The 24,028-nt window shown below is 38.8% G+C and overlaps 1 protein-coding gene across 2 annotated transcripts in view; it reads right to left on the reverse strand.

Annotated features, from left to right (window-relative positions):
- Window positions 1–8,413, reverse strand: part of CCDC50 (coiled-coil domain containing 50) — a 60,623-nt gene extending 52,210 nt beyond the window's left edge. For both annotated transcript variants that reach the window (XM_079705475.1, XM_079705474.1), the window contains exon 1: window positions 8,133–8,413. In XM_079705475.1, the coding sequence (XP_079561601.1) occupies window positions 8,133–8,181 (49 nt within the window). In that variant the 5' untranslated portion in view covers window positions 8,182–8,413. The remainder of the gene's footprint in view (window positions 1–8,132) is intronic.
- Between the last annotated feature and the right edge of the window lie 15,615 nt (window positions 8,414–24,028).

Consider the following 24,028-nt stretch of genomic DNA (forward strand, 5'->3'; position numbering starts at 1 on the left):
CACTGCGCCACCAGGGAAGCCCTAAAGAAAAGTTTTGATAAATGTTCATAGTGATAACTGAAATACCAAAAAAGATTAAATAGGGAAGTTTTTAAAACGGTTTCACTGAAATGGTCCCAAAGAAATTACTGTTTTTCCACAAAGTATCAGATAGTAAAGAATTTAAGCTTTGCTGATCATAGTCTCTGTCACAATGACACTCATCTCAGCATCCGCAGCATGAAAGCAGCCACAGACAATATGTAAACAAATGAGCAAAGTTATGTTCCAACAAAACTTTAGGCATTGAAATTTGAATTTCATATCATTTTTACCTGTCACAAAACATTCTTCTTCCTTTTTTTTAATCATTAAAAAATGTAAAGACTATCTTCAGCTCACTTGTATAAAAACAAGTGGTGGCCCATAGGCCATAGTTTGCAAACCCCTATCTTAGAGGAACTAATTTCAATTACTAAAAGGAAAAAAAAAATGCTGCCCATTCTTTAACCCTGATAAAGAAATGAGTTGCCAATGCAAAAGCTTAAAAAAATTAGAGTAGGGTAGGATCAATCCCTGTATTAGGGTGGACACAGTATTCTTAGTCATATGTTCCAAATGTCTATTGTAAGTCCAAGAGTATAATCTAGATATAAAAAACTACAGATTCCTGGGATCATCTCCAAGAGATTCAGCTGATATCAAGTAGGGCAGGAATATGTTTATAGCAAAGCTCCCCACATCATCCTAATGTTGCACCAAGGTTTAAAGACCACCGACATTTTCAAAATATTTATCTGATAAAAGACTTGAATTCAGAATATGTAGAGAACCCTCAAAACTCAATAAAAAGACAACAGTCTGATTTTTTTTAAGGCAAAGCTTAGAACACACACTCCTTCAACAAAAGATATGAGAATAGGAAATAAGCACAAGAAAAGAGGCTCCAATCATTAGTCATTAGAGAAATGCAAATTAAAGCCACATAAGATAATATTACACTGTTAAAATTTAGATCACACAGCTATGAAACAATAAAACCAGAATTTAAACCCTTAAAAAATAGTTAAAAATTAAAAAAATATATATCTTGACAATGTAAAGTGCAGACAAGGATGCAGAGCAATTGTAGCTCACATACATTGCTTGTGGGAATGCAAAATGGTACAGGCCACTTTGAAAAAGTTTGGCAGTTTCTTATAAAGCTAAACATACATTCACCATATGACCCAGTAATCCTACCCTAGGTGCTTACCCAAGAGAAATGAAAACATGTTCACCGCAAAAAAAAACCTGTATACAAATGTTTACAGAGACTATTTATAACCACCAAAAGTGAAAACACCCCAATGTTCGTCAACCAGCGAATGGATAAGCAAATAGTGGTACAGCCATACACTGGAACTCAGCAACAAAAAAGAACAAAATTACTGATACACACATGATATCAGATGTATTATGCTAAGTGAAAGAAGCCAAACTCAAAAAGCAACTTATTGGATGATCCCATGTATATGACATTTTTGTAAAGGCAAAACTATAGGGATGGCAAATACATCAACGGTTGGTGGAGGTGGGGAAAAGGATAAGGGTGGAGCAGTCTGGGGGTTATGTAACTGTTCTGTATCTTGATTGCTGTGGTGGGTACAAGACTATATACATTTGTCAAAACTCAGAACTGCATACTAAGAAGGATGAGTTTTTACTGTACGTGAATTACACATCAATGAATTTGACTAAAAAGAAAAAAACACTGATATACAACAAGCAAGACTGGTTTTACATTGGTTCTGGTTTATCAGAAAGTTTTCAATGCTTTTATGTCAGTGTATGGTTACCAACTATTATGTGAAGACCTACATATCTTAATGTGTGTGTTTATGTGTTTTATTGATAATAATGACCAAAAAAATAGTTCTTTTGAGTATGCATGTTTGTCGTGTCCTTTTAAAAGTAGTATCTAGGAACTCTTTTGTACTGGTTTCTAAATTCAAACATCTGGGAATAAATAATCTAAATAATTCCCAAGGTATATAAGACCAATGTTCCTTTGTAGGTCTTATTTAGGATCTAGGGTATCCTAATTTTACAGGTTTGAAGCACAGGACAGCTTTAAATAGGTCATCAGTTAAAAACATTAACCCAACAGCCCTTCCAGGGGCTACATCTGAAACTGCAAATGTAGTTGTGATAAGGTTTATTTTTTCCCTTTATAGGTCGTAGTTATTTTTTATTTATTTATTTATTTTTTTTTTTGCGGTACATGGGCCTCTCACTGCTGTGGCCTCTCCCGCTGTGGAGCACAGGCTCCGGACGCGCAGGCCCAGCTGCCATGGCCCACAGGCCCAGCCGCTCCGCGGCACATGGGATCTTCCCGGACCGGGGCACGAACCCATGTCCCCTGCATCAGCAGGCAGACTCTCAACCACTGCGCTACCAGGGAAGCCCAGGCTAGTTAATTTTAAAATACACTCCTGTACTTAGAGAACTGGGATTTCAAGCAGAGTTTACTTAAATTTTGTGGTATCACACTGCTTTTTTGTTACTGAGGCAAAAATTCATTTATCTCAATCAAAACTCTTATGTTCCTGAAAAGAACTAGGGAAAAGACCATAGCCTATGGCTTTCTTTATTTCCCTAATATGTTTAAACTTCTTAAAATGTCCAAGCCTCTAAACATTAGCCCCTTCAGCTGAGTGTACCAGAGAAGAAATGCATTTTCTAGGTAGAAAAAAACACTGAGGCAGGAGTATGACTTCCTGTAGTTCATCCAGTAATTCATTTGCTGGATCGAAATAAAAACCTAAAAAAAAAAAAAGCTTTTAATTAAAAAATAAAATGAAACCTATGTTAACTCATTAACATTCATATCAAACATTATCCCTAAAATAAGTTGAGAAAAATCTCTGGAATTGTTTTGTCATTCATTATTTTTATTCCACTGTTTTAAATGACAGTATTAATGAAATACATGAGGAATGATTCTTATGCATCTACAGAATAATTTAAAAGAAAGAGAAGAAGAGGGAGAGGGAACAAAGGAAGAGAGAGGAAGGGAGGAGACAGGAAAGGAAGGGGAAGGTGGGAAAGGAGAGAGCAGGGAAGACTGAGCTGTGTGAATACTCAGTTTTGAACATTTCTAATTCTAGGCCCCACGTGACAATTTTTAGATACTTAGCCTCAGAGGTTTGATACAACTCACTTTCCCATCCTGGCTCTCAGATTTTCATCTGGAAAATCTGGCTGGCCTAGATCAGTGGTTTTTAATACTTTCTACTCTGAGATACTTTTTTTAAAATAGCAATTAACTTTACAGTTTCCCACAAGGGAGAAGTTGTCCTTTATGTACTTGTTAAAAAAAAAAAAAAAAAAAAAAAAAGCATTTCTCAAATCATTAAGATAATCTTTATTTTACAATTAACAGCTATTTCATTTTTTAAAAATCACTGATTCATTTAAGAAGGTACTGCATACCTGCATATAGCAATAAACTGAAAGATGTTTTTTTCCCTTATGTGAGAGGCATTCTGGGTGCACGTATGGAATTTCAAGGGTTCTTTACAACAACTCCTTGAACTCTACAGGACTGCCTCTCCACCACAGCGAAGATCAGAGAAGGAAAAACATTAGAAAAATAGATTAAAAATTTTTATAAATTTAATAGCAGCACTAAGATACATGATGCCCATGGTTAAAAGGCATTATCTCTGCCCTTTAAGAGCTTATGCTCTGAGGACTTTCCTGGTGGCACAGTGGTTAAGAATCCGCCTGCTAATGCAGGGGACAAGGGTTCAAATCCTGGTCCGGGAAGATCCCACATGCCACAGAGCAACTAAGCCCGTGTACCACAACTACTGAGCCCGCCTGCCACAACTACTGAAGACCGTGTGCCTAGAGCCCGTGTTCCGCAGCAAGAGAAGCCACTGCAATGAGAAGCCCGTGCACAGCAACAAAAAGTAGCTCCCATTCACGGTAGCCACAGAGAGACTGCATGAAGCAACAAAGACCCAACACAGCCAAAAATAAATAAAAATAAATTTATAAAATAAATATATAAATAAATAAAATAAAATACAAAAAAAAGAGCTTATGCTCTGAGAAGGAATATGAAATTATGCCAGAGAGAGGATTCCTAAACTAAAAGGGAGCATCTAGTATTCATGATTTACTCATTCATTCATTCACACATTCAAATATTTGCTGATTCTTTGCTGGCTATGTGAAAGACCTGAAGCCAGATGAGGGTAAAGAAAAGCAAGACACAAACCTCCTAACTCAAGATCTAGCGGAGGTCTCATTAAAAGACAATAACAACAACAACAAAAAAAAAACTGCTGTGGAATTTTGAAGAAAACAGAAAGTGAGTTTGCCCTGGAGCCAGATAATGCACCACTCAGAGACCACCATCACATTAGATACCTAGTGTGCCTGCACATGTGATATGCTTTAGATCTCTGGGACTACTTGGTTAACTTACTGCACCAGACATAATTTTGTATCCTTCACCTTAAAGTTCTGGATTTATGCCATTAATTTAATTTACCCCATTATGCCACTGGGGTGTCCTGGACCTAAAATGAATCAGTGCTTTCTAGGCATATTTCTGAAAATGTATTAACTTTGTCTTTCACTAAAGAAAAAGGATTTGCTCTCAGAATAGCTAGCTACCTTTATTTCAAGAAATGTCTCTACCAAGTGCACCAATTTCAGATGCTAATCGTGACTGCACTCAGGTGCACACGTGCCTGCACACACACAGAGTTAACTAACTTTGGAGATGGTGGAAACTTCCAGTTGAAGGACAGTAAGGATATATAACACATAATAAAATTTCTTACTGCTGAAAGGAAAGAAAAAAGAAGGTTAGCCCTGGTAGAAGATGGGAGGGTTGATACATAAGTGCTCAATGGCTAAAAGTGGGAAAACGCTAATGACTAAAAAACTGCAAAGGAGTTAATAAACTTTAAAGGGTCTAGAAATGGCTTTGATGGACAGGCTACAACACTCAGACCAAAACTTTAAGATAATGTAAAACCTTTGTTAGATGGGGGAAAGGGCAAGATTAGTGATTGGTGAGCAATTAAAACTAAGTAGAGAGATGGGAATCAGACTGGAGAGAGCAAAAAAAAGTGGGGAGTCTGGATTGCGGTTTCAGAAAGAACATTCAGCAAAGAAGCTGAAATTTACCAAAACTCTAAGCTTGCTAACTAATGAAAAGTGCTCTTTTTTGGGGAGTGGGGGGGGAAGCTCTGATCTAAACTAAAAAACTTCCAGAATATTGTTGGAACCTTTGTCTATTTGAGAATACCTTTGTCTAGCATTCACAAATTGCATGATGCATTTGAGTTACACATCTACTGATAAAAAAGTGGCTGAGAATTATTTCAAATCTTGTTGCAGAGAACCTCAAACGTTTCAGAAGAAATAAAGCATTACTACTAAACAATGGCAACAGTATTTCCATTATAAAAAGTATTCAGATGTTCCAAATATGGTTTTAAACCAGAAATAATGATGTGTGTTGACATTTAGTTAGACTTAATTCTTTTCACTGCATAAGAACTCACACATGTCCCTTTGTCTCCTATTTTAAGAGAGATTTCCCAAAGTAAAAATAACTGCTGTAGTTATTTTTTTTTAAGGTCTGCCCAAATGACGATTATCTTTGGCCATCTTAAAACTAAATAAGCAGGCATTCGATTTTAACCTAGAAAAAAAAAAGTTTTCAAATAGTCTCTTTCCCTGATGTCAGCTGCTACCCATGACCTCTGTTGAGAAGTTCACAACAAAAGTCCCAGGGCTCCCCATCCCCTCCTAAAGAAAAGGGCAGTGAGAAGGGACAGACATCCACTGCATTATTCTTCTCAATCTCTATTGGAATCTACCCCATGATCCCAAATTTTAATTGTATATAAAGGTTTAGATTGATAGGAGAAGTAGAGGAGACAGATTTTTAAAACTGGAGTTTAAAAATCTGTGCCAGAATATTAAGCAAATTATTACTAAACTTCCTTTTCAAACTGAGTTGGAGTTTCAGTATTAAGAAGTCTCAATGTTTGTGTATGTTTTACCCAATCATGGACACCAACTTTATTTTCTTTAATTAGGGTCCAGAAACATCGTTAGGGAGCAACTGGCCATAATTAAGAGTTATATTAGGGAAAGATACACTTTATTCGATGTGAATACTTCCCAGATCAAAAACCACACCACCATTAGCACATTCCTAGTATAGTGTATCACTTCCTTTGATGATCTTTGAACTAGAAAAATCAGATGCTTACAAAGACAATAATCTTCTCAACAATTTCGGACCACCTTCAAAGTAAATCAATACTTAATTCTAACTTAGTGAAACAGCCACATAAATTTCCTTACCACTTTACCATATCATGTAAACCCGACTGCCAAACACCATGTTGTGCAAAATAAAAGCAATCCAAATGTGTTAAACTCCGGAGTTTAGCAATGGAAAAATTTTGCATTTACAGATGGAAAGTGTTTGTTGAAACCCTTAAGAAAGAATATACTAGAATAAACCATTCATGTCTTGGTTAGAAACCGGAAGACCTAAGAGTAATATAAATGCATACACAGAAAGTGAGTTTCAAGTTTGTTTCAGGTCACTGACATATAGGGAGCTGGGTAAAATCTTAGCACTACCTGACTAATACTTTACATATTAAGGCTGTGTTTGAACTCCAATTCGCATCCTACTCCTCATCCACCCCCAAGGAAGCACTACATACTACACAAGGATCACTTTTTCTCTAGAGACATCTCTCCCTCCTCCTCCCTTCCCCCTCCCCCTCCCTCTCCCATACCAGAAAGGTTAAGGACAATCTCAAAGACCTGGACTTTCAAAGTGTAAATTTGCCTTTCCTATCACTCAGGCTCCAGACTTGGCAGTGTTAAGAAAAGTTCATTTACATATGAATGCCAGAATCTTCACCAAAGCCAGGTTAGGAACTGAAAGGTTGAAAACCACTGTTTGATAAAAATCTCAGGCCTAAGCTCTAACATCCTTCAGGAACAACAGGACAGGCCCAGCCCAATTAAAAATTCTACATAAAATCGCCTAGTGTTTGGAGCTCTGGGACATAAAGTAATCAAGCTTTCTTCGGATTCTGGGGTCAGCCTGAGCACCCACAAGCCCCTTTGAATCAAATCAGGTTGGCAATGAAACACGCAGTTCCAAGAAAGCAAAGATTCTTATTTTCAATTTCATATTCCCAAGACAACTAAGACCACAAGAGTCAGCTGAAACAAATAGCATCCACTATAAAGACAATCTCTGCAAGCCCGGATAGCACTCTGGGACTTCCATGCTGCCCAAGGTCAAAATAACAGCCAAAGATCACTAAAGATAAGGCTATCCAGTACCCAAGATCTCAGTTGAAAAAAAAAAAAAAATACTAGGTCTGGATGAAGACGAGGAACAAGAAGTCAGTGGGCTACTTGCTAGAAGCCAAGCCAGACCAATACTAATCAATCTTGATTCTTCTGGACCTCAGTATACGGAGCCAGTAAAAATCAAGGTCACAGTGAGTCCCCTGCTCCCCTTTGCTTAGTGCTTTTTGTGAGAAAATGCTTATTTATAGCAGCTTCCCATCTGCTGCTCGCGCTGGGCAGTGCCCAGACTAAACTTTTAAACCTGGAGGAAGGTGGGAAAGTCAGCCAGCCAGACGCAGGGCTAGGAAAAGTAGACAGAAGGAGGGAAAGAGTCAAGTTTCAAAACAAAGGCTCCACAAGGAACTGAACGTCAACCCCTCCCCACTTCCTAGCCTTCAACTTAGCTAGACTGGGCCTGAATTTTTAGGAACAGAAATAAGTCAGATGTACCCAGCTCTGGAGCATTCACTAAGGGCATTTCTCTTCCCGAGAACCTTTACACAACCACTTGATGAGGGTGGTGCAGACCTCTCTCCCACAATCTCCTTATGTAGGAGAAAACTGAGGCTCAGAACGAAAGTGACTTGCCCAAGGTCCCACAGCAGAGCCTGAATTCAATCCCCTCCCGGCCAGGGCGGGCCGGCACCAGGTGGGCGCCGAGCGAGAGCCGCTGGGGCCGCCGAGACGACGCCCCCGCCGGGAGGGACGCTGGGCTGGGAGCCGGAGGGGCCCCGGCGCGCGCTCCACAGCCCGGCCCCTACCTTCCTTGACTCCCGGCAGCTTGGATTGGTCGATGCTGACTTCAGCCATGTTGGCCCAGGCTCCGGGCTGCCCTTCGCCTCCCGCTTCCCGGCGGCCGGCGGCACCGAGCGCGGCCCGCAGCGCAGCAGGAGCAGCAGCGGCGCCCGACCCGGCGCAAAGTCCGGCCGGCAGCGCGCGCGGGCCCAGAGGACAGAGCGGGCCGCCGGGCAAGGACTGGCGACAAAGGCGGCGGGAGACGGGCCCCGGCGCAGCAGGCTGGCGGCCCAGCTGCCCCGCCGCAGCCACCTGCTCCCGCGCCCCCAGCCCTGATCGATACCAAATACCCAGAGCCCGGAAATGGACCCAGGCCGGCCGGTACGGAGGGAGAGAGGAGACAGAAAGGCCGGCGGGCGGGCCTGGGTGGGGAGGGGGAGGGGAACTGCAGGTCTGTAACCGCAATTGCGAGTGGCTGGCGAGTGCAGATCGGCTCCCGCGGCCGCCTCCCTGCTGTCTCCTTTGTGCCGAGTGACGCGCGCCCGAGGCTGGGGCCCGGCGGTGCCCCCGCCCCCGCGCCCTGCCTCCCTCCCGACGGAGGGTCGCGTCTGTCGGTGTGGGGCTTTGTGTCCTGAAGGCTTCCTCAAAAACGCCGCACGGGTCCCCCAGAACACAGTCGTTACAGGCGCCGGTGTAGTCCCCATTCTGTGAGCTGTTTCCACAGGATGATTTGCTGTGAGACTGGCTCTCTCGGGCACTCTTTGCCTCCTGGGATTAGAGGAAAGTTAATACATGGGCGTTAAAAACCTCTACTGCAACGTACAGAACTAAAGAGCAGCTGATCAAAATCTGGGCCAGTTAGGAGAAGAGAGTGTTCACAACCAGCCTGGGGAACTGAGTCATTCATTCATCAGAAATGCATGAATGTCTACCAAGTGTGATTTTTAGGTTCTGAGGGTGATAACAACGTGTGTCAGACATCTCTCTCTTCTAGCATGTCACACATTGGTCTATAATTGTGACATTTTTATCTCCCCGAAATAGCATCTCCTGTCTGCATCTCCTGGCAACAGAATTCTCCCTCCCTATGGGAAGCCCTCCTCAGGAGGGCCTCCTCTCACAAGCTTGTACAACCGAAGAACCTCTTCACCATCAGCAAGCTTCCTCCCTCATCCACATACATTCATCTAAGGATAGGTGTGTGACCAAGACAGGTCAAGCAAAATACTTCTCTGGGGTTATTATATAAAGAAGGAGAGAGAAGCGTTCTATTTCTTGTGGGGAGGGTTTGCTCTTCCTAGTAGACAATGAAGCCAAACTGAAGACACAAGCAAAGATAAGAAGACATAGAGATGAAGAGGATGTGTTCCGATGTTACCACGATAGCAAACCAGCTGGTCCCTGGAGCAGCTGGGATTCCTGCTGCTCTGCATACTGGGATTTACCCTCAGCATCCTCTCAATTTAAGCTAGTAATTTTACTATCTTAAACTAGTAAAAGTTGATTTTCTGTCACTCACAGCTCAGAGTCACAGTATGAGAGGCCACATGTAGGAGGTTTTATTTGGACTTGACATTGACTAAGGCCAGAGAAAAATTAAGAAAGATTTTCTAGGCCAGAGGGTGGCAAATCGTGGCCCATAGGCCAAATCCAGCCCACTGGATTTGAATGACTGCTTTTTATGTGTTTAAATGATTACATTTAAGTGGTTATAGAAATAACATAATATTTTCAATTTTGCCTCTTAGGACTCAAATTATAAAATATTTACTCTTGGACCTTTTCAGAAAAGGTTAGACAACCCTATTACTAGGCAGAAAGAACACCCAGTAAATTAAATGTGTAAATAGAAAGGAAGTACTATTAGAAAGGTAGTTTTGTGAGGATTTTTAACTTGCCTGCCTCCTGTGACTTTTTTTTTTAACTTCCTGTGGTCATAGAGAATATTTATAATAGCAGTATTGTCTGTTTCCCTCCCCCAAACCCATTGTCTTCACTGCTCTGTCATGCTCTGCCCTCGGAGGCTGACATTTATGAATATATCACCAGGGCCTCCTTGCCCTTTGGCTTCTTCCTTTTGAGTTAGACTAATGCACAGCACTGGCAGAAGATCAAAAAAGGGAAGAGAGAAATATCAGGGTGTGTATTACACTCCTTTCCTTTATGCTAGGCCAAAATTTTGGTCCTACTGTGTTCCTCTGACTACAATGCCTGTCTAGAGCCCTCCTTCCCATTGTTCCAGCTCTCGTGGGTCTCTAATAATACCATTTCTTTCCAGTGCCCCTTCAGGCCTAGGATAGTAATGGCTTCACTGCTGTTCCCTTAACCATACCCACGTCTTTGTAAGTAGTCCCTGCATTTTATTCTTTCCAGTTAAACCGTTTTGAGTGTGGCTTCTGTTTCTTGCCTAGACTGACTAATATGGTTAAGATATGCCAAAGGGTAATTGCTTTGTTTTCCTTAAAAATATCTACATTTCTTATGATCTTCATAAGATCATAAGCCATATTCATCTATTCATATGATCTCCACTTCCTATTCTCTCATTCTTTCTTGAATCTATTCCAATCATACTTTTTAGCCTCACCACTCCAAAAACAGCTGTTTTTATTAGAAATAATGATGACCTCCATATTACCAAATCCAGTGGTCAATTCTCAGCCCTCCTCCTATTGGCTAACTATTACAATGTAATAGATATGATTCTGTTCATCTTCTTGAAACATTTTTTGTTTTGGTTTTTGTATTTTTGCTTATCTCATTTAGCTCCCAAGACAGTTCTACACCACTAGCCACTTTGTTCAAAAATTATCCAAACCAATGAAAGCTCATTTTGAGGGTTCTTCTGGATAGTGGTATCTGCCAATTATTGGAGATAGTTATAGGCTAGCAGCTCCACCCAAATTGTTTCTACTAGGTTACCAAAAAAGTATGTCCAAATTCATATATATATACACATTTATTAGCAAATAGGTACAAAGTCATAAAACCTGCTCTGAAAACTTAATACAGTCCCAATTCTTTATCCTTTTATAGGTTCTAACTACACAGTCCATAAAAGATTTGTGCAAACACAGCCATTATTTTGGAATCATGCGTTGGGTATCGTTGCACAGATTAAAGGCTGAAAGGCTCTCTTGGTTCTTATACCCTCTTCAAACAAGAGTGGGGAATTTCTTTAAAATATTTCAGTCAATCCACATATCTACATATTTCAAATGCCCCCGATTTTAAATGCATTTTTAATATTCATTAAATTATGCTATAAAAGTTCTGTTATTAATCTAAGATTTTAAAAAATAGCTTAAGTTCTCATAATTTTCTTTAGAGTGTAGCCTTCTGGTAAAATCCTAGGTTACAACACCTGCAGTTTGTATTCCTAGTTAGGCAACTGACCACCCCTAGAATGTACACCAAAACTAAACACACACACACACACACACACACACACACACTCCTATATCACATTCTTTAGGGGTTCCTCCCAATTTCCTAGACCTTTACTTTATTTATTTATTTTTTTGGTGGCCACACCATAAGGCATGCAGGATCTTAGTTCCCGGACAAGGGATGGAACCCGAGCTCCCTGCAGTGGAAGCATGGTGTCCTAACCACTAGACTGCCAGGGAAGTCCCTTCCACGACCTTTAAATGCTGGAGTGTTTCAGACAGCAGTTCAGTTCTCAAACTATTCCTTCCTAACTATTCTTACTACTTTGGGTAATTCATTCAGTCTCTTTGCTTTAATTATTAACTCTTGGGTAAACGAAATTGCCAATATGGAACCATTTTGACTGACAATTAATATGGTTCAACCTAATACTCTGACAACTCCAAAATTTATATTTTCAACCCAGACTCTCCCATGAGTTCCATATTCATGTATCCTACTCATATGTTTCATCTTCATTCAAAGGTTTCATTGTCTGTGGTGTCAAATACTGTTGAAAAAATAAGGGCAACAAGGACTGGAAAAGAGGACTTTTGATTTGACATCTAGGTTATTCACAAGGAAAGAGCAATTGTAGAGTTGAGAGCCGGTAACCAGATTACTAAGTTTAAAAAATGAATGAGGACGTTTCAGTAAAGATGGTGGATTGAACCTATGTATCTAATTCATTCTTTCATGAAAACCCACTAAAGCCACACTCCCATTGAAATATCAATCAATTTTTAAATTTTTTATTGAGTTATAGTTTATCTACAATATTATATAAGTTACAGGTATACAGTGTAGTGATTCACAATTTTTAAAGGTTATACTCCATTTATATTTATTATAAATAATGGCTATATTCCCCCTGTTGTACAATATATCCTTGTAGCTTATTGTATACCTAATAGTTTGTAGCTCTTAATTCCCCACCCCTATGTTGCCCCCCCCCCACTGGTAACCACTAGATTGTTCTCTATATCTACAGAATCACCTACATTTTATAATACAAGTCAGAGAATGTCACTGCTTTGCACTTAAATCTCTAGTGGCATCTCATCTTTAGAATACAATCCAAAGTGCTTACCATAATCTGCTAGAATCACCCCTACCACTCTGATTTCATTTCCTTCCTCTTGTACCCTAACTCACTGGCCTTCTCTCATCCCTTCCTCGATTTTCGTCCTAGGCCGTGCATATTCTTGCGACAGGACCTTTCACTTAACTGGTCCCTCTTCCTGGAAAGCCTTCACCCCACCCCACCCCTTGCCAAACAACCTCATGATGTGCTCCCCCAATTTCATTCAAGTATCTATTCAAATGCCACCTTCTCAGAGAGACATTTCCTGACCTTATCTAAAATAGTAATCCAATTCCTGTCGTTCCATATCTTGTCTTTTTTTTCTATCCAAGTCAGTTAGTTATTCCTGCAGATATTATTTGTTTATATGTTTATTTATTATGTCTGTCCAGTCTAGTAAGAGGATTGGAACTTTGCCTATGTGAATTTTTACTGTATCCTAAGTACATAGAATAGTGTTGGCACATAATAACTGTTCACAAAATATGTATTGAATACATTGTTGAATAAAGCATTTGGTAAAGAAGTATTAAAGCAGATCATGACCGTGCTGATCAAACAATAATTTTTAAAGTAAATTTTTAATGTTTCTTTCAAAAATGAGTTTTAAGAAAAAAATCTAGACCTTACTAGACAGTAGACATCATTTAAAAAAAAGAAGTTAGAGAAACAACTGGGTTAAAAAGACAGAAATCTCATTTTGCCAAGAGGAAACGTTAGCTTATATACCACCATGCCTGAAGTCTAACTTTTGTTTACAGGGCATTTATTTGTTACATATAAATACATTTCCAGTGTGAAAAAAATAAGGAAAATAAAAAATAAGTATGGATACCACTGTCGTTTGGGAGATTTTTCATGACTGCCACGAGAGTGCAGGCAAGAACAGTAATGAAGAAAGTGAGTCTATATGGAGCCAGAGCAAGGGATTCTCATCCAAGAGACTTGGCAGGGACTAAGGTAGGCTTCATATCCAGGGATATTAAGCACACTGGCATAGGTTCTGACTTGTGCAAGGAGGATCATGATCTAATACAGAGCTAAAGCAAGATTCAGCAGTGTGAGCTATGGTAAAAGGTTTCTAACCTCTGGGGGACAAATACCTTTTATGCTGGAGTTACTTTCATAAGTTCCACTAATATATATATATATATATATATATATATATATATATATATATATATATATATATATGGAATTATCTGCAAATTGCATAAATTATAAATCTCTCATAAAGCATATTTCTAGTTTTTAGATGAACTCAAGTGCATTTGTGATTCATATACAAAAAATTATTTACAAATGTTACTAAGATCAGCATAGCTTTCTGTGATTATGTATTTTTTTCAACTAAAGGTGACTAAAAAATATTATGTATGGAGGAAGGTCTTAATTAAAAGGAGATCTTCAACCTAGAAAAGATTGGAATCCACTCTTAAAGATGAACCACATAGTCAGGTTTTCTCCAGGAGACCCATAATTTAGGAATCTTCTTTCCACATGTTATTTTCCCCATGATACCTATAACTAAAAGGGCAGGACTATAAATTCAAATTGAGAGAAGGAAACAGATGAACCTGTGTAACTCAAGCTGTCAGCAGTGTAATGGTCTTAGTAGATTCTTGGGTAAACACATATAGGGAATTCCTGTCCTATAACACATTTATGAGAGTTTTCAATATTTTGCTTGGCTCTGTGGAGAATGCTTGAAGTATGAAAGCTGTTCAGTGCTAGAGAGAACTGTAGTAAAGATATAAAAATATGAATGAGAAGTTTACACATTGACTACAGTGGCTACCTCTGAGTGGTGGGAGAAGGGGAAAGAATAAGGGATGCAGGAAACTGTGAGTAGTAGATTACATTTGCAAAAATGACCACAATATTGATTCCTATCACATGCCCTCTTGCACTATGATGTTGTAGAGCTCCATCAAAACATAGAGTCTAATTCTCCTCGCATTGAATCTGTGCTGGATCTGTTACTACATTGACCAGTAAAACGTGGCAGAAGTAATATTCTGAAACTTGAAAGCTCTGGCATTAAGAAGACTAGGAAATTTCTGTTTTGATGCTCTGAAAGAAGTAAGGTGCCTTGTAAGAAATCTGACTATCCTAATATCTCCTTGTTGTGAGAAGTTCAACTAGCCATGTGGAGAGGCTATCTGTAAGGGAATAAAGATCCCCAGCCTGAACCCCTGGTGAAGTTCCCAATTGACAGCCAACACCAAGAAGATTACCAAGCATTTTGGATATGGATCTTCAAAACCCAGCTGAGACATTCCAGATGAAACCAGGTGGGACAGAGGTAAGCTGTCCTCACTGACCTGAGCCTATTTGTTGAATATTGAACAAAGAAATGAATGTTACTATTTAAAGCTAAGAAGCTGTAGAGTGGTATATTATATAGCAATAAATAACCAAAAAAGTATGTTTCAATTATATCTGTAAAGTTTCAGTTCTTTGAAAAGCCACATATTTGAGACAAATATGGAAAATGTTGACCTTGGTCTGTGTGTCGTGATATTTTCCATTGTTTTCTTTACATACAAAATATCACATATTTAATAATTTGAAACTTAAAAGCATATTTATACTTGCACTTCTTGCTAAGATAGAGTAAATAGTTCCAAACATGTCCTCCAATCCATAAACAAGTATAAAGCTGGAGAAAATGTATGCGGCAATGTTGACAAGTCCTGGGCTTTAGGGAGTATGATCCCTGAGAGAAGAGAAATATATGAAGTGAGCTCCCATGCTCTTATTAACTTTGTAGCTTGGTACAATTTTCCAACTTTTATAAAGGGAGTGGAGTCCAAGCAGAGTCTCTCTGGGGAGGCATAAAATAGAGTACAAGGCTGCTGATATAATTAGAACTTTTGGGGTAGGGGACTGAAGAAGCAGGAGCTGCACGCAGGAGTTCCCAAGTCCTTGGTCAAAGCCTGCACTGCATATCTGCCAGGTGAAACCCTATGAGGCCTAACAGAAAGCAGTTTCCACAGAATAGAGGATGGAATGGCTACTCTAGAGGGCACTAGATGCTGGGAAATGTTAAAGACCCACTCAGAGTGGAGAGACCTCATTAACACGTCTGGTATTCAGGTAAGCTACCAAAGAGGCCATAAGTTTTGTGGATAGCCTACTTGCAAAGGATATTCTGTAGTTAACCTAACACAGTCTAAAACCAAGCTTTGACAGAAGAGCTTCTAGCAAATAACTGCCTGCTGAGACAAAAATCAACAATCATTAAAAAAAAAAAAAAAGCAATTTAATCCAGACTCCTTGCAAAGTATCATTCAAAATATTCAGGAAAAAAAGAAAAGTTTTCCCACCAAAAATTACTAGACACGTAAAGGAGTAGGAAAATATGATGAATAATCAAGAAAAAAACAATCAGAGGGGACAAACGCCAAGATGACTCAGATGTTAAATTTAGCAGGCAAGGACATAAAGAGGCTATTTTAAGCTGTTATTAGAAATATTTTTAGGGACTTAAAGCAAGATATGTGGTCATAATGAATAAATGACTAGAAACTCTCAGCGAAATAGAAATTACACTAAAAAACAGTGAACAGATATAGAATTTTAGTAGATAAAAACCAAAAACATAAATGGAAATCTTTGAAACAAAAAGTACAATATCTGAAGTGAAAAAAAATCACTGATGGACTTAATAATATTTTGGAGATGACACATACAGACTCAGTGAACTTGAGAGCAGATGAATAGAAATTATGTCATATGAAAAAACAGAAAACAGATTTTTTAAAAAAGAGCCTCATGTAGCAGTGGAATAATACCATACTGTTTATAACACAGGTACATAAGGACCCAGGAGAGGAAAGATAATGAGGCAGGGAAAAAAAACCACCCTTGAGAAAATAATGGTTGAAAATTTCCCAGATTTTATTTCAAAACCTCAGTCTACAGGTCCAAGAAGCTCAGGAAACCCCAGGAAGGAGAAATACAAAGAAAAAGCACTTAGACCACTCTAGTCAAAATGGACAACAACCACAGAGGAACAGAAAATCTTCAAAGCATCTAAAGAAACATGGCATATTTTATACATGGGAAAAGTTATATAAATGTTGCCTGACTTCTAACCAGAAACAATACAGGCCAGAAAATAATAAAATTACAACTGTAAAGTGATAACAAATACCTGTCAAGAGTATTCAATACCTTACAAAATTGTCCTTCAAAAATAAAAATAAAGATATTTTCTGAAAAATGAAAGCTCAGAAAATTTGTAACCACCATATCTATACTGCAAGAAATACTAAAAGAAGTTCAAGAGGCTGAAGGAAAGGATAACAAATGGAATTTCAGATTTAAAGGAAAGAAAGAAGATCTAAATGTGAGGATAGGTTTTCAGAAGACTAACTTCTTTTCTTTTATTTCTTTGTTTCTCTAAAAGACAATTTATTGTTTAAAGCAAAAAAAAATCATTATAAGGTAGTGTTTATAAAGTGTGTAAAAGTAAGATTCATGACAACAGAAGCACAAAGTAATGGATGCAAAAATGAAATTAAAGTGCTATGAGGTTTAGGTGTGGAAAGACTTGAATAAGCCAGGAGGAGAAAACATGACCCAATTTATTTTATGTGTCTAGCATATCACTGAATACAAAACCTGATAGAGATATCATATGAAAAGAGCAATATAGACCAACATCCCTGATGAAGATAGATGCAAAATTTTTCAACAAAATATTAGTAAATCAATAGAAATATACAAAAGGAATAACACATAAACACCAATTGAGGCTACTCCCAGGAATGTAAAATTAATTTTATATTTAAAAATCAGTCACTGTAATTCAACAGCTTGATCATCTCAATAGAAATTATCAAAAACAATTTTGACAAAATGGAACAGCAATTCATAATTTTAAGAAAATCAACTCTTACCAGACCAGGAATAGAAGGAAGCTTCCTCAATGTTGTAAAAGGTATCTATGAAAAATAAAGAAGAAAAAATAAAGAGCTTGGTGAAATATTGCACTGTTTCCTCCTAAGTTGGGAACAGTGGAAGGATATCAGTTCTCCCTATTTTTATTCAACATTTTACTGTGGAACACTCCACAGTGAAATAAGAAGGATAGAAAATAAAGTTCACTCAGATTGGAAAAAAGGTCAACTTTATTTATAGTTGATATGATTGTTTACATAGAAACTATTTAGAAGCCAAGCAACTACTGGAAGTAATACATTTAACAAAGGCATAGAGTACAAGGTCAATATACAAAAATCAGTTGTATTTTTATATACTAGCAACAATTAAAGAATAAAAAATTTTAAATCAGTTTCCTATAGCATCACCCCGAAAACAATAATTAAGAAACAGTATCACATTCCAAAGGAATTGAAGAGATTTGAGCCACCATCAAATATATAAAAGATGTAGCAAAATTAGCCACGAGCATTTTTCTGATCCATTCATTTGTCTGACCTTTGTAAAAACCATGGGTCATGGTGGATGATGGGAGACTGATGATGGGAGACCTTAACCAGATTATAACTCCAATTATTGTTATCCTACAAGACATCAAGAACTGGGAAGTGTGAGATTTTACTCCACTTGCAAGCTAATAAGTTAGCCTGTCACAGTTTCTTGGACACTGGCAGAAAATAGGAGATTCCTGGGTTAGAGACAAAAATAATGTATTACTTACCGAAATAGCAGTAGACAGTGTATCAACATTTGCACCAGTTCCCCAAACCCCAGTTCACACAGGATGTTACAAAGACAACCAGGTGATTCCTTCACACTCAATGGGGTGTATTATAGGAAAGGAACCTCAAGCTTAAGGATCCTGAATCTTTTATAATGTGAAGTAAGCCTGGTTGCCCCTTGCCTTGATGGGAGATACTGTCTTTCTTATACTGGACTGTAAATAAACCTACTGTTGGCTCTGAAAGGGGATGCTTTCTCTATCTATCTTCCAAAGCTGTTTACTATACAATCATCCCTTGAAAGATAGTTTAGAATAAAGAAAGTTGTGCTTTGTGACCACCTGGAGGGGTGGGATAGGGAGGGTGGGAGGGGGATGAGGGAGGAAGGAGATATGGGGATATATGTATATGTATGGCTGATTCACTTTATTGTGGGACAGAATCTAGCACACCATTGTGAAGCAATTATACTCAATAAAGATGTTAAAAAAAAAGGTCTGTGTCTCTGCTTACAAATTACACAGATATGTGAGATACTCATTGAGAACTGACTCCCAATAGCTAATTATTATCTCTATTAACCCAGTCTCTGACATTTGGTGCACTCTTATCCAATTAATGATCCATTTACCATAGAAGATCAAGCACAGTTTGCCTTTACATGGTTATGTTAACTGTGATACTCTTTCGGGATCTAGTCCTCAAGTGTCTTGACCATGATGATCATTCTCACATTCTACAGAATATCCCAATGGTCTACTCTATAGATGACATCATTCTAATCATTCTGATTGCCCTGGTAAGCAAGAGTGAACAAGTATTCTCAATACTTTAGTAAGACACATATACCAGAAAGTGGAAGGAGACCCTACAAAGATTCAGGAGTCTTGTGTTTTGGGTCTGGTGATCTGGGGCACACTGAGTCCTTCCCTCTAAAGCAATGGTTATCAACTGGGGAAAAGTTTTGCTCCCGAGAGACATTTGGCAACGTCTGGAGGCATTTTTGGTCTTCAAAAATCAAGGTGAGTGGGTAGCATCTAGTGGGCATCAGGGGTAGAAGTCGGGGAAATAACTAAAGTGGATAGAAGCCATGGAAGCAACTAAACATGCTGCAATGCACAAGAAAGCCTCCTCTAACAAAGAAGTATTCAACCCTACTTCTCAGTAATGGCAAGATTGAGATTGCTTTAAATGAAAGTAATAAATATGATTTTGCCTCTTGCAACTCCTACATGACAAAAAGAGATATAGTACGTGTGAGCCCCTTTAAATTTTGGTGGTAACATTTATAGCAAATGGTAATACTACTGTGACCTTTAACTGTGACTTAGGGGCTTCACGTTTTGCTTGTAGCCCTGTATAAGAGAGTGTTCTGTAGTGGGTCCATGTTGCTATTCAAGCTTCCCTGTCACTTGGAACATCTTTATGTGTCTCCTCTTTACCTTTATCCCCGGCCCTAGCACTTGCTTCCAAGCCACAGAGATTTTAGCAATAGTTCTTGCCCTTCCCATGATGGTAAAGGTACAACGATTTCTACTTCTCCCACAAACACAAAGGAATGACCCCCTGCATAAGGTACTTGAGGCCGAAATCTCAGCCTCTGTACACCCTTGCAGAATCTAATCTGGGAGACAGAGGTTTGGGTGAAGCAGAAGAGAATAGCTTTATTTCTTTGCCAGGCAAAGGGGGACACAGCGGATCCCTGCCCTCAAAAACTACGTGTCCCCACCTGGGTGGATTTGGTGAAGGGTTTTATAGCAATAGTTTGAGGGTGGGGTTGCTGACAAGACTAAAGTGTGAATAGGACCTGTACTCCCTAAATATCATCTTAGGTGGGCAGTCTCCTAATCTTGATGAGCTTCTCTGGTCCCTTTAATCTTGCCTCAGGTGGTTTCTTGGTTGTTCCTACCTTGAAAACAACTGTTTGAATCTGTCCTTTGGAACTCAGGGAAGGTCATGGAGGCTGAAGTCTTGCCTACAAGAAATGGGGGACAAAAGGGCCTCTGTACCCAGGAGCCTTACAAGGCCCTGCTCGGTTTCATACTGATTAACAAGGAGAAACAACTGCCATGGCTTACTGGTGAAATGAAGTTGAGGAGGTCCTAGCTTCCCTACTGGAAGCCTCAGGGAATAACACAGCCTGAATGTTCAGGAGAGGGAACACTCCATGGAGTAGACTAATAAGATACAAGAGATGAGATGGAGGTAACAGAGAATCCCTTGCCCTACCAATCCACCAAGGACTCTTTTGAGGTGCAGTGATTCCTTGAAGAGAGTCCAGATATATCCTGCAGGACTCAGGTGAGTAATGGGAGACTGTGGCCAGCACAGCAACACACTACTCTGTATTTGGTTCCCCTCTTTCCATGCCTTACTTTCCCTTTTTGTCTCGTGATCCTTTGTACCATTCAGGAGGCAAATGGTACCTCTAAACCTCTTAGGGATTTTGGCTGGGACTCAGAATTAAATTGACATAAATAGATTAATAGGAGAAAAGCATAAAAGTGAATTTAATATGACTTTTACATGACAGAGAGCCCTCATAAGTAACTGAAGACCCAATGAAGCAGCTAGACTTGAATGCATATATATACTGAATTAGGCAAAGAGTAGTAAATCGTGAAAATGTGGCAAGGTAGTGGGGCTAGAACTAGGATAGTTCATTGGGTAGAAAAGTGACCAGAAAGATAAGTGTAGTTTAACAAAGTTTACTTTTATAGATTTCTCTCAGTGCTAAGAATGCTATTTTCCTCTTGGTAGTAGGAGGGCATGTTCCATAAGTGGGTTTATCTCCTGCTTTCAGGAAGAAAAAGAGGAGGTCACAGTGCCCTTCTTTCACCTGATTTTTTTTTCAGGTGTCTTTAGCTCAAAATAATCCTTATGTCAAAATGGCATATTTTTAAGGTGGCATATTCTGTCACCCTTCAGTACCCTCCAATAAAACATCAGCATATAATTTTGCCTCAGGTTTTCTTTTCTAAAGTGCTCAGGCTAAAACACAGTATACTAGAATATGGAGGAAATGTGGTCAGCAAGGAGACTATAGGGATAAGTTGAGGCTAGATATGGAGAGCCTTCAATGTCAAGCTTAGTATTCAAAGCAAGCTCAGGTTCCAAGAATCTATGATTCTGTATTCACACAGAGTGGTCGCAACAGAATTCTGCCTCAATAAATGACTCAGTGCCTGTCCAGGCCTTCATTAGCTAATTAAAATGGGAAGTGAAGATTGCTGATTCTTTCTCTTCACATAATTCCTATGAGTCTCTCGTTCATTTAATTTCTTGGGTTGCACTCTCGTTCCTGTCAGTAGCCCGTCTCTCATGTGCTGGAGAGGAAAGGTCTGCCAGAGGTGAAGCAAAGCTTCTTTAGGGAATTAGTTAATGAGAAATCTGCAGCAACTACAAGCATGAAATTTCCCCATGCTTACTGGAGGGGACTATTTAGTGCTCAAGCAGCTAAAGAACCCCAAAGCAGGGCTTTTGAACTGTTATCAATATCTCCATGGTGCTTTAGGCAATTTCTGAAACTGCAATGGAATCTAGTGGCTATTTTATGTTTCTGACTTGCATACAAGATAAAACAAGAATAGACATAAACTGACAAAATACATGACAAGTAGATCCTTGCAGGACATCTGGTCCTGTCCAAAATGTCCATAAGACATTTGGTCTATTAGATATTTGGTCTATGCCAAAATGTCCTTATATTTGCAGAACTATTTGATCCTGTCCAAAGCCATTTGGCACGGACCAAATATGCGGATGGATATTTTAGATAGCACCAAATGTCTTCTAGCCCAAATAGATTATTTGCAAATTGTAAATGTGCTAGAGTTAAACCATCATTATACCTAATCTATAGATGATGAAGTCAGTGAGCAGGCTGAATATGTCTCTGAAATTAATTTGTGCTCTTTATGTTTTTACAGCAATGTAGTTTTTCTTTGTCTTATATGGTAAGTGAGGGAAAAGGTAAGCAATTTACACATATCTTGTGTTTGTTGAGTTTCTGTACAATGGAGTTTTGAGGTTAAAAACAATATGTGAATATTATATTTTATTAGAGGTGTCTTAATTTTCTTTCTGCAGAAGCATACCTTGAAACAAGGATTCAAGTACAGGTAGTTTATTGGGGAGGAAATACCAGAAGAGACTGATGGGGAGAGGAGAAGTGAGCCTAGGAAGGGAAGAAAGCCGATAGAGTATGTTATCGAGCAAGATACGACTGTGGACAACTGGAGTGTAATCCACTAGGGAATTTGGGATGATGGTGAAGAACATGCTTCAGAGTTTTCCCAATCAAGGTCAAGAAAACCAACATAATTATTTTTCAAATCCCTTTCACTGGATGAAGGCTGTTTCAGGAACTCTACTAGATTTAATTCTAAAGTCATCAGCTAAGTCTCTCTTCTGAAATATATTCTTCACCAAGTTGTACCTAAATGAGTATGTCCCATCCTATTCTATGTCTGGCTACATAGAAAAGTACAACTCCGGCTTTGGTGTGGGTGAATAACATGTACATAATACTCCACGGACAATGAACAGTTGTTGATTGTACCATCAGCTTGAAATACTGGGAAGAACAGCAGATGAGGAAGAAGATAAAGAAATCAGGACTCACCAATTGCCATGACATTCACAAGTGGTGCATCGCAGATTGAACTTACGCATTCTGAATCTTAGTAATAAGTTCTTACCATTATGGAACACAGCTTCTTAAATGATTTTATCCCTCATGTCTCTTGGCTCACTGATGGTTACATGGTTGGGGATAAATAAGTACTTGTGAAATAACTGTGAGATATTTTTTAAAAAGAGAATATATTCCTAGACACTACTGTCTGAATTCTTGTCTTAAATTTTCCCTCCCCAGAGACATTAATCTGTTCATGGTTTGTAAGGGGTGCTTGATGAAGATGTCTCATAACAAAGCTAAGTATGGAGTTGACTCTCAGCAGTCAACAAATCTGATTGCTTCAACATCCCCCTCTTTCCAGGGACTATTTTCCTCTCGACTCACATTTCCTAGCAAAGCTTCCAGTAGCAGCAATAATTCTGAGTTCATCCTGTTATAGTACTTAGTGGACTTAAGAACAGCTGAGCTAAAAAGTCATACCCAGGCAGGAGTTACAAATTATACGTCAGGATAAAAGCTTCATAAATATTGATTCCACCTAATGGTTTGTGTCAAAGAAAGAAATCTCATTATTATAATGGCATTTTCTCCCTAAAACACTGCTCTTTGCACTGAGTTTCTCTAGGAGTATTAAGTTCATCAAGAATTTAGTTAATAAAACTGAATTCTTCAATATCTAACTTCATCCATTACTTAATGTATTGACAACATAGAAGATTTCTCACAGTGAAATCTTGAAAAATATTGTGGTGCAAAATAATTGGAAATTTGTTGTTGCAAGGTAGCATTGTGAATCAGTCAAGACTGAGCAAAATGGGTTGTCCAAGCCAAGCATATTTAAATGATGTTGTTTTCCATTCAACTTTTCAGGCCACCCGTTAGAATGAGACACATTTCTTTGCTGCTTTGATGAAGGCTTATATAAATTCTTAAATTTGATTAGCCACCCAAAAAAACTTCCTGGAATCCACCAAAAGGAGAGGAGATGGCTCAGTCAAGGAGAGGAAAGTGACATATTGTGGGTAAGCAGAAAGCCACCACTAAAAATGGAAGAAAAGGAAAAATGAACTAGAACACACACACAGAAAATAGATTTAC

This window comes from Hyperoodon ampullatus, assembly GCF_949752795.1.
Source record: "Hyperoodon ampullatus genome assembly, chromosome: 5".
NCBI classification, from domain to species: Eukaryota; Metazoa; Chordata; class Mammalia; order Artiodactyla; family Ziphiidae; genus Hyperoodon; species Hyperoodon ampullatus.